Source organism: Armigeres subalbatus, chromosome 2, assembly GCF_024139115.2.
Source record: "Armigeres subalbatus isolate Guangzhou_Male chromosome 2, GZ_Asu_2, whole genome shotgun sequence".
NCBI classification, from domain to species: Eukaryota; Metazoa; Arthropoda; class Insecta; order Diptera; family Culicidae; genus Armigeres; species Armigeres subalbatus.
The window spans coordinates 15,446,872-15,458,331 of record NC_085140.1 but is presented as its reverse complement, the minus strand read 5'-3'; the positions used below and the strand labels follow the sequence as shown (position 1 = coordinate 15,458,331).

General features: G+C 38.3%; 1 protein-coding gene across 1 annotated transcript; it reads right to left on the bottom strand.

The window, feature by feature from the left end:
* Positions 1-313: 313 nt before the first annotated feature.
* Positions 314-2,004, bottom strand: LOC134214056 (coenzyme Q-binding protein COQ10, mitochondrial). Its single transcript, XM_062693497.1, has 3 exons — positions 1,754-2,004; positions 1,592-1,672; positions 314-1,166 (listed from the first exon to the last, which is right to left on the bottom strand). Exons 1-3 carry the CDS (start codon positions 1,816-1,818, stop codon positions 713-715), a joined length of 600 nt encoding a protein of 199 aa, XP_062549481.1. The 5' UTR covers positions 1,819-2,004; the 3' UTR covers positions 314-712.
* Positions 2,005-11,460: the final 9,456 nt, after the last annotated feature.

Below are 11,460 nucleotides of genomic sequence, written 5' to 3'. Positions count from 1 at the left end.
CGAAAACGTTTACGTGTTGTATGACAAATTGAATTAGTGGTAGTTCGCAATTACCAATTACCATTCATCTTAATAAAGGTTTGACGTTTTTATAAAAGTAAATTCTTAACAAAAATGTTGTTGGACAGAATTTTTATTTGCCCTTTACATATTCATAAATTTAAAAATGAGTGTAAAAACTTTGCCCATTTTGAAAAATAGATTCTATTTATGAAACGCTTTCAAAATTCAGGGTCGTTCTTCAAATAGATTCCCAAGGTTGTGCCCTTTCAACGCAGTTGTATCCAATAAAACGAATTGTATTCTATTTACATTTCATCCGTTATTTTATTATTCATCATTCTACCTACTTTCGTGATTTTGTCCAATATAGCTGGTCTATTTCGCGACCTAGACTTTGATAAAACTGTGTACATTTCTTCCTCCACAATTTTCTCCGAGGTACTAATTGCACATCTTTAGTAAATCGTTATCTTTCGATTCATTCGGCTGCTCAATAAATATCTGAAATTTACTTTAAATATGCCTTCATCGCTGGAACCATGCAATCCTTTTCACCTACGGTACCTGTTTAATTACATCGCGGGATACATAAATACACAAGGTATATACAAAAACAATTCTTTATAACACATTAGGTACTTGTAAAACAGGCTAACAAATATGAGTAAAAGTTTCAGTTGTCAAATAACATAACACTTCAACGGCCGCGTCACGAAGTATTCGACACCAGAACGTGACTTTTGATTGATGGTCCGCCATAGCGGTGGCACGCTTCCTGGATGAACGCGTATTCCATCTGCTTGACCAGCTGGTCGAAGAACAGGTTAGACAGCTGCGAGTGAAGCGCCGACTTGAACTCGAAAGTCACCATGAAATCAATCACGCAGGACTGGGGAATGTCCTTCAGACCCGGGCTGAACTGCCACGCTGTGAGCAGATAGTTGAAGAGTCTTCCGTCGACGCATTCGGCCTTGACCAGGGTGGGCCGCACGAGTGTCACGTTCGAGGTGTAGCTTTCGTTCAGTGGGGGGAAACCAATGATGAGGTCTGCTTTCAAGGAGCCGGGCTTCTTGGCGTACACGTGGGATTTTTTGCAGAACGGAACGAAGGTGTTGTATTTCTCGACGTCAGATACCACGTCGTAGAGTTGTTCCATGGAATAACTGACAGAAGACAACAAAAAAAATCATTTACAAATCTACGTGATGTTCGACATTTATGACTAAATGTTACTATGTGCGTGTTCAATGAGTTTCAGCACTAATTTACCTTTTATTATTATTATCTTTATTACCCTTTAATTTTAAAGTACTAAAATTATCAAGTTTACATGACATTGCAATAATATTTATAAGGAAACGTCCATAAATCACGCCATGGTCGATCGGTAAGCGTAACGATCTACAATGTTTAGACGTTTCATAGAAAAATTATAATAATATGAGGGAATGGATAATAATATGTTATTGTTACGTAACATAATTAAAGGATCATCTCTAAAGAAGATAATAAACAAATGTACCGTCGACCAAAATCAAGGTCAGATCAAAGCTCAAGGCCGCTACCCTAAAAGGAACTTGACACTCACCCTGCTAATTTTTTCTGCTTGAATTCTCGTCTCGTGTTGGTGATGGGAGTAAAATCAAACAATCCTCGGCAGGTAGAATATCTGCAATTTCAATATACATCATTAACATTTTGGCAATTTTGGTCTTCGTTCAGCAAAGACCAGCAAGTTATAAGTACTTACAAAAGTGGCTGTCTCTGAAGTTGCCATTGGGTGCTCCTGATGCTGGAGGCAAGCTTGGTGGACATCCCGAACCGAGAATCGCAGAAAAACACACAAGAGAATACGTCGCCAGCAATTCAAATTACGTCGGTTTAATTTAATTGAAATCCTTCCCCACAGTAAATATGTTTGCAGAAAAGCACCACCCACTGGCAAGGACAAAGCTCACCTGTCAGTCGCGGATTGTTTTGTTCTGCGGTGAATGGGTCAGCTGGTTGACTGGGAGTGAATAAATTATCTCATCCTTCACCTTCTCACAAGTCACAATCTCATATACGAATTCACGCCCACTGAGTTTGTATAAACACGAATGAACTATTATTTACAGGGCTGTTCCTTTGCTCTTTACCAGACACGCTTTTTACAGATGTGATTATTGTCAGATTTTCTGGATATGATACACTGCGCGGCGTTTGTAATGTTCCCAAATGGGTACTTGCACAAAACTTCACGCGGCGAATGACTGTCGAAAGGTACGGCCGCGCCAAACGATACACAGCAATGCTATTCACCCATAAGAATCAAGTAAACGGGGTGCAGAAAGCGCGGCGGTACCTTTCATGAAGGGTTCGCCGCGTGCAATTTTGAGAAAATCAGGCAATAATGATCCATCATGTCACAAGATCCTATAGGTCACAAGGACATCCTCTGGACAATGGTAGCCACCACCAATATACCGAGCCTTTGCATGCCATTTGTTCGGAATTAGAAGAGGCTCACTAGATTTTCATAGTAGCTTTGCGGCGTACTTAAACTAGAATGTATTTTATATATAATCTTGAGAATATAAACAATAAACTGTCATGGTCGATAGTTGGGTAGAGAGAGCAGGGTGTGAAATGTTGCCAAAGCAGATTCGATAGATACGGGGAATTGACTGATATCCCATCGTTATTAGCTGGTTATGGAACAACTTCTCGCAAGGGCAGCTGTTGTATAATTGGTACACTCAACCCTCTTTTTACGTCACTTATTGGGGGGACGTAAACCGAATGTGTCGTAAAAACAATTTTTGCTAAAATTTCTAGTACTTCACTTAATTTATTGATAGTGAGGTTACTTTCAAAAACATTCACTTGCGTCTTACATGAGGTATTGTAAGATCTCTCCAAATCCAGGAGATGTTATAAGATCTCCAAATTGTCCTGGAGTTTGAATCAAATGGTCTACCGAATCAACCAAAGCCTTCATGATGTCCCAAGCCGTGGTATCAACTCAATTATGTCCTCCGAGGATTTGTCACAGTTTCAATTGCGTCTCGAAACAAGACATATGAGATGTTTTAAGATCTCCAAATTGTCCTGAAGTTCGAATCAAATGGTCCACCGAATCAACCAAAGCTTCCATGATGTCCCCAGTTTCGGTGTCAACCCAATTTTGTCCTCCGATTATTTGTCTTTCACTTCCGTCTTCAATTCTTGCATGTATGAAGTTGTAAGATCTCCAAATTGTCCTGCAGTTTGAATCAAATGGTCTACCGAATCTACTGAGACTTGCATGATGTCACATAACATAAGTCCAACTTCGAAGAGAAACTGTAGCAAAAAGTTGGCCCCCTTTTGCCTCTCGCTAAAGTTGTATAACTGGTATGGGGAACATCGTTCTGTCATCTGAGAAAAGCGACACGGCACTAAAAAGTGGTATAAAAGTTAAGTCCTGCACGGACAAATTAATTCACCCAAAATGTGAGTCAAATTAATTGCATATTATTCGGCGATTCTGTTGTTGAACGCTTTTGGGTTTCATTCAGATCAAGGGCAGATTAAGTTAATTCATGTTGATAGAAATACAATCTGACCTTGATGTATGTATAGTACGTTTTTATCTATTTTTCGACACTCAACTAGTGCAGTCGCCTATTATTAGGTAATTAATAATTATCTTTACACGCTCAATCGCCTTTCTAAAATGAGTAGCTTTCTCATGACCAACCTCCACCACTATTAGCTCTTTTTTATAAATTGAATATCTTTCGGATGGTTGATTTACCCAATCGTCACATGTGTTCTCATATTGTAACATTGTTTTTCCGCATTCAGTACATATGAATGCACAATTTACACATGTTCCATTATAGAATAAACTGGAAATTTGATTATTTATTTTTAACCTTAGTTTCAATCAACATTAAATAGTTTGAAATAAACGCATTATTTTAAAACAACATAAATGTTGGATGTATCAAAACAGATTTCGTAATTCTAAACGGAAACCGTATAACTGAATCTTGAAGCTGCTTGTATCTTGTATCGAATAGAATCGATTTGGTTGTCAATTGTGTGTTTGGCTTTCTATTGTGCCGGAGCCAAACAATGAAGATTGTGGTTATGTTCGTTTCAGATCTTATTGTCGCGCTTATCTTTTTGCTTTTCTCGTATACTTAATATACGGTAAAGGCTATATGATCGCTCCAAAAATGAACTTTTTGTAGAAGTTCCGGAGACCCATAGTGTTATATACCGATCGACTCAGCTCGACGAATTGAGGTGATGTCTGTGTGTGCGTGTGTGTGCGCAAAATAATCTCACTCATTTTTAATGCACTTATCCTTAACCGATAACCTCGCAACAAGTTGCATTCGCCGCGGAATCTTGTCCCATTGTTTCGTATTGAAATCCAATCGGACTATGGGCTTCGGAGTTATGGCCAAAATATATTTTTTGCAAGAAAAAATTTCACTCACTTTTTAGGCACTTACTCTTAGCTGATTTGCTCGTAACAAATTTCATTCGACGCAGAATCCTGTCCCATTGTTTCCTATTGAAAATTGGCCGGATCGGACTATGTGCTCAGAACTTATTTTTCACGCACTCATTTTTCAAGCACTTATCTTTACATCGGACTATGGGCTCAGAAGTTATGGCCAAAATACTTTTTTTCATACAAAAAGTGCGTAGAAATTACTCACTCGAAAAAAAAAACGACAAAGACACCATCACCGCTAGGTGGATTAATCTGGGTTTTTTAGATTCTCGCGGCGGTCTTACTCTCGCAGGATCGATTACGAAGGTAGACGTTAAGATAGCCGCCGGGTTAAAAGATAGGGAGAATTTTCCCGCTCAAAACATAACAACGTGCTTTTCGTCAAATGACAGCAATGTTCGATTGTATTAGTGAGAGGAAACCGGAGTCACTGAGTACATGGAGAGTGTTTATCATGACAAGTGCATACGATATGTAAGATTGTCGTTGACCCTGTCGTGTTTAGTGACTGTTGCGATTACCTGGGAAGCAACCAGCCGGAAGCCGCAGTATTCAATATTTTCTCGAGATACATAAAATATTGAGAAGCATTGTAATTATTTGGGAAAAAAATTAGTTTGAGTTTTGTATTCATTGCAACAAATGTTTTCACATTATATTTCGAGTGGAAAATTAGTAAGGATGAAATCAAAAAGCACATGTTACGAAATTTCACGAGATCCATTTGACGCGGCTTTTGACGCTGTTTTACGGTGTTGCTCGTGGTGTATTTGACCCAAATTTTACAAATAATTGACATTTTTTAAACTCGATGAAATCCTCCGGAGACAAGCCAGCCTAGAGCTGAAAGATCTGCTCACTAAAAATACTGAAACAAAACTTGACGATTTTTTTAACGTAGAATACGTCCTTCGGGAAAACATAGGGGGGTCATTCTGCAGAATCAAATTTAAGACCGTCACGAAATGTTGTTAGGAAGTATGGGCTAATAACTCAGCCATCTTCTAACCGATTTTGATGATTTTTGAATTAATCGATCGAAAAAAATCTTTAAGATTTTGCACAACTATTAAAAACAATTGAATATAGGCGCTGAACTATTGAAAAATTGAATTTCGTCAGGCACTGTTGAAAACTTGTTAAACACAGTTAATTGCCTACATTTAGGCTATTAGTCATCTGGCGCGAGAATTGATAAATGTTAAAAATCAAATTCAAAGAATGGTTAAAGGCAAGAAACCCATAATTACTGTTCTGAGTTGCTGCACTCTAATACGTAATTCTACGTTGATTTTACGGTCGTCTCTCTGGTACAACCTACTACTTTTTAATGTTGGGGAACGCTTCAAATAATTTCATTAGTTCATTTTTCTTAACATTCGTAAATAGTCATACTTTATAACTAATATTTATAACTATAACATTCCAAATCTTACATAATTTCATGACGGTCCCCGATTTTGAAATTTCCGTTTTCGAGTATTTCCCTTGGACGTAGTTTACGTCAAAAGGGTGACTTTTTCACGGTGGGAATAATATCAACATAAAAACAGTACCCATTAATGGGGTAAGTCATCTAACCGTGTAAGGTTTGATTGTGTTTACTATATTTTTTTCCGTGTTTCGAAAGTGAACTGGTATAATGACTTTGACATTACGATGTTCTCTATACCACATCTGAATCTGTACTTGGGTACATCTTTTTGAACCCGAGTTACACATATGTTATGTGATGATGTCCTCAGCCGCGGTATCATCCCAATCATGCCTTCCGAGTCTTTGTCTTTCACTTCCCAAGTAACCAAAAGTTCCTTCAAGAGTACGTGAAGCTGATTAAGCGAAAAACGTACTCTTAAAGGAACTTTTGGTTACTTGGGTTGCGTCTCAAGTCCAGGTATATGAGATGTTTTAAGATCTGCAAATTGTCCTGGAGTTTTAATCAAATGGTCTACAGAATCAACCAAGGCTTCCACGATGTCCCCAGTCTCGGTGTCAACCCAATTTTGTCTTCTGAGTATTGGTCTTTTACTAACGTCTCAAATACAGGCATATTCGACATTGTAAGATCTCCAAATTGTCCTGGAATTTAAATCAAATGGTGAAATGAATCAACCAAGGCTTCCATGGTGCCCCCAGCCACGGTATCATCCCAATCATGCCCTCCGAGTATTTGACTTTTACTTGCGTTTCAAGTACAGGTATATGAGATGTTTTAAGATCTCCAAATTGTTCTGGAGTTAGAATCAAATGGTCTACCGAATCTACTGAGGCTTGCACGATGTCCTCAGCTGCGGTATCATCCCACTCATGCCCGCCGAGTATTTGTCTTTCACTTGCGTCCCTAAAACAGATATATAAGATGTTTTAAGATCTGCAAATTGTCCAGGAGTTTGAATCAGATGGTCTACAGAATCAAACAAGGCTTTCACGATGTCCCCAGCCTCGGTGTCAACCCAATTTTGTCTTCTGAGTCTTTTACTAATGTTTCAAATACAGGCATATTCGAAATTGGAAAATCTCCAAATTGTCCTGGAGTTTGAATCAAATTTTGTAATGAATCAACCTAGGCTTCCATGGTGCCCCCAGCCGCGGTATCATCCCAATCATGCCCTCCGAGTATTTGTCATTCACTTGTGTCTCAAGTCCAGGTATATGAGATGTTTTAAGATCTCCAAATTGTCCTGGAGTTTGAATCAAATTTTCTACAGAATCAACCAAGGCTTCCACGATGTCCAGAGCCGCGATGTCAACCCAAGTTTGTCTTCTGAGTATTAGTCTTTTACTAACGTCTCAAGTCCAGGTATATGAGGTGTTGTAAGATCTCCAAAATGTCCTGGAGTTTGAATCAAACAATCTAATGATTCAACCAAGGCTTCCATGGTGCTCCCAGCCGCGGTATCAACCCAATTATGTCCTCCGATTATTTGTCTTTCACTTACGTCTCAAATCCAGGCATATGAGATGTTTTAAGATCTCCAAATTGTTCTGGAGAAAGAATCAAATGGTCTACCGAATCTACTGAGGCTTGCACGATGTCCTCAGCTGCGGTATCATCCCACTTATGTCCTCCGAGTATTTGTCTTTCACTTACGTCTCAAGTCCATATATATAAGATGTTTTAAGATTTGCAAATTGTCCTGGAGTTTGAATCAAACGGTCTACAGAATCAACCAAGGCTTCCACGATGTCTCCAGCCTCAATGTCAACCCAACTTTGTCTACTGAGTATTAGTCTCTTACTAACGTCTCAAATACAGGCATATTCGATATTGTAAGATCTCCAAATTGTCCTGGAGTTTGATTCAAATGGTCTATCGAATCAACCAAAGCCTTCACGATGTCTTAAGCCGTGGTATCAACTCAATTATGTTCTCTGAGTATTTGTTTTTTACTTGCGTCTCAAAACAAGGCATATGAGGGGTTGTAAGATCTCCAAGTTGTACTGGAGTTTGAATCAAATGGTCAAATGAATCAACAAAGGCTACTATGGTTCCCCCAACCACGGTGTCAATTCAATTTTGTCTTCTGAGTATTAGTCTTTCACTTGAGTCACAAATTTTAGCATGTAAGATGTTGTGAGATCTTCAAATTGTCCTGGAGTTTGAATCAATGGTCTACCAAATCAATCAAGGCTTTCATGATTTCTTCACTCGCGGTATCAACTCAATTATATTCCTCGAGTGTTTGTCTTTCACTCGTCTCAAATCAAGGCATATGAGGTGTTGTAAGATCTCAAAGTTTTCCTGGAATTTGGATAGTTTGCGAATTGCGTCTCAAATTCTGACATGTAACATGTTGTAAGATCTCCCAATTGTTCTAGAGATTGAATCAAATGGTCAACCGAATCAATCAAGGCTTCCATTATGTCCCCGGCCACGAAGTCTAGACTTCAGATATTTCTTCGATGACCTGGAGTGGAATAATTGTTGAATGCGTATCTAATATGGATTTATGGTTCAAAATGGGATGAACCATTTAATAATAATAATCCTGTAGACCTAAAGACCAGAACTCCATGACTTTCTTAAATTACATGGAATGGAACAATAGTTGAAGAGGTATCCAATTTAGTCCTATGGATCAAAACGTGTATGAGCAAGTTTTTTTACAGCAGCCTTTTGGTTACGCGTGTTGACTGTAAAGCTTATATTTCAGGGATGGATGATATTCATGGATGATCTGCAATGGAAAAATAGTTGAAGCCGTATTCACTTTGGTTCTATGGATCAAAAAGGGCATGGCCCATATGAATTGCCGAATTTAGTCACAATCAAATTTCTAGAACCATCCGTACAAACATTTTAGTTTTCTGCTGATTTTACCGAAGTCATGTAGAGCAAATAATGGTTTTCATGACCGTTGTAGAACTAAAAATGTTCCTTGGGATGATTGTCTGACATGTGCTGCTCAGGATGTTACTGGGGTTGCTGTCTGGATTTGAGACCCAAGTGAAAGACAAATACTCGGAGGACATAATTGGGTTGATACCGCGGCTGAGGACATCATGGAAGCCTCGGTTGACTCGGCAGCAGTGATGTCATTTCACTGGGGTTTTACACTAGAGTGTAAGAGATTCTATCGAAATGAGGATAAGCGAATCAAAACGAAGCGCGTAAAATGAATCTTCTGCTGTGAGTGATCTGGTATGCGTGCGTAAGAGAGCGCTTGCGTAGAGAAATCAGGGCAGCGTACACCCACTCACCACTCTAGAGCAGAGGTTCCCAAACTGTGGGTCGCGACCCCCAGGGGGGTCGTGGACTGTTCAGTGGTGGGTCGCGAAAGACAAATCCTAATTCATAACTTTGTTACTATTTTTTCCCACAAATCTATTCCATATTTTAAATTAGGATCTAACTAATGATTGGATGATTAAAGAACAACAAACCTGACGAGGTCAACGGCCTTTTTTAGTTATACGATATTTGGGCAAGTAGAAAGAAGTCTTACACAATCTAAATGTAAGCCCCGAACCCAATCCAAAACCAATCCTAATCCAATTCGAATCCGATCTAAATCAAATCCAAATCTATTTAAAATCCAATCCAAATCTAATTCAAATCCAATCCAAATTTAATTCAAATCCAATCCAAATCCAATTCAAATTAAATCTGAATAAATTTCAAATCCAATCCAAATCCAATCCACATCCAATCCAAATTCAATTCAAATTCTATTCAATTCCAATCCACATCCAATCCAAAAAATTGGCGGATTTTTGACAAATACAATGATGGGATATGAAGCAATTTGTTATAATTTGTCCAATCTAACGCGAACTCATTTTTATCCAATTTCACAAAATCAATGGATTTAGTACTTGGTGCTGGTGGGTCGCAAGCAATATGGGATTCTGCTAGGTGGGTCGCATATCCAAAAGTTTGGGAACCTCTGCTCTAGAGAATTGAATTTTAGATGCACTCAAGTTCTCTCACTTCAGTGAGATCCTCAGCGTGCCTCACTCCAGTGTACCACTGCAGTGATATCATCACAGAGTTGCGTTCGAACGATTCTGCTGTTCAGCTATTCGTTCCCTGCTCGATGTTGTGATGAAAGACTCGCATGAGTCGCATGCAAACAGTCCGGATTCCGGAATCAAGCTGAAACGGGTACGCTGTAATATTGTTAAATAGATTTTATGAAACTTTTCGGTTGCTATTTTTCGTTTTGATCTATCTTTCGGATTGCTAAAGTATAGCGATAAAAGAAATGCTATTGTAAACAAGTACCACATTTATTGCGGGATTTTAATAATTTAAATTTGTGAATCTGAAGGATGAGCAGAGTTGACAGTCATAGCGTTTTAAACAAGGATGTTTTTGATCATTTGGTAACTTGGGCTCGATCACTTAGTAGTTTATCAATAACTCATTCCAGAGGCTAAATTTCAAAATGCAATGAATGATGTACTTCTTGCAAAGGTTTTTCTACAACACTGCCGAATTGTTCGTTGTTTAAATTTCACTAATAACCGAGTCAAAGCGCGAGTTGCAGTAATCTAAACCAAATTATTGAAATTTTGTTATCATTTATTATAAGCTACTGAAACTAGCGCACTAACTTCGTTATCAGGATAAAAGACACAATAGTGGAGGAACTAAGCACGTTCAACTACTATTTCTTTGCATACACTGAGTCTACTTTATTCCACTTATCTTAAGTGTGCATTCAAAAGCTCATCAATTATGTTTCAGACACGGTACACCCACGGCTATCGGAACTATTACCCTTGTTGAATTCAAAAAACGAACTGTTAGTTTGTTGCTTTAGCCAAGCAAGCCGTTGGCATGTCCACGAGTCCCTCTAAGACACGTGGATTCGCAAAGTTAGTTTCAATTTGTCCATTTCGGAAACATGTGCTGTACATATGCGTAACCAAGTTATTTAAGTAAGTTTAGTTTTAGTTTAAGATTTCTATGAAAAAATAACAAAAATTATCCTCAAATTTTACATGAATGAATATAATGCAAATCAAATGAAAAGAGATAAGATATATTAAATCAAAATAGTGATGAATCAAAAACATAACTAATCAAATAAAAATACATTTTAAAACCAATTTAAAAAAACATAATTTGAATTTGATTCATTGTGTAATAGGTATAAAATTCATTTTGATTAAACTTAAAATTTCTATGTAAAACACGCTTTAACAGTTCAAAATTGCTGTGCGGCCCTTGGTAGTAAAAATGCTGGGGACAACTGCGCTAGACCTAATATCAATGCAGCATGCAAATAATTGCCTTGTGCGAAGAAATACGAAGCAAGAAGAAAAAGAAGAAAAATTTAGGGTTGTATACAAGACACGACCGCTTGACGTAAACTATGTAAAACCAAATATAGTAAACTGAACCAATTATTCCGCTCTATATAGAAGAGAAGGAACTATCCCACCGACACTACTACCCAGCTTTAGCAGCATCTCTCACTCAGGAAGGAGTAGGGACCCCACTGTCTAGTAGCTGGGCC

Coding starts and splice junctions, on each gene's coding strand:
- LOC134214056 (XM_062693497.1), bottom strand. CDS start 1,818: ATGTCCACCAAGCTTGCCTCCAGCATCAGGAGCACCCAATGGCAACTT. Junction 1,673..1,753: donor CTTCAGAGACAGCCACTTTT/GTAAGTACTTAT, acceptor TTGAAATTGCAG/ATATTCTACCTGCCGAGGAT. Junction 1,167..1,591: donor AAGCAGAAAAAATTAGCAGG/GTGAGTGTCAAG, acceptor GTCTTCTGTCAG/TTATTCCATGGAACAACTCT.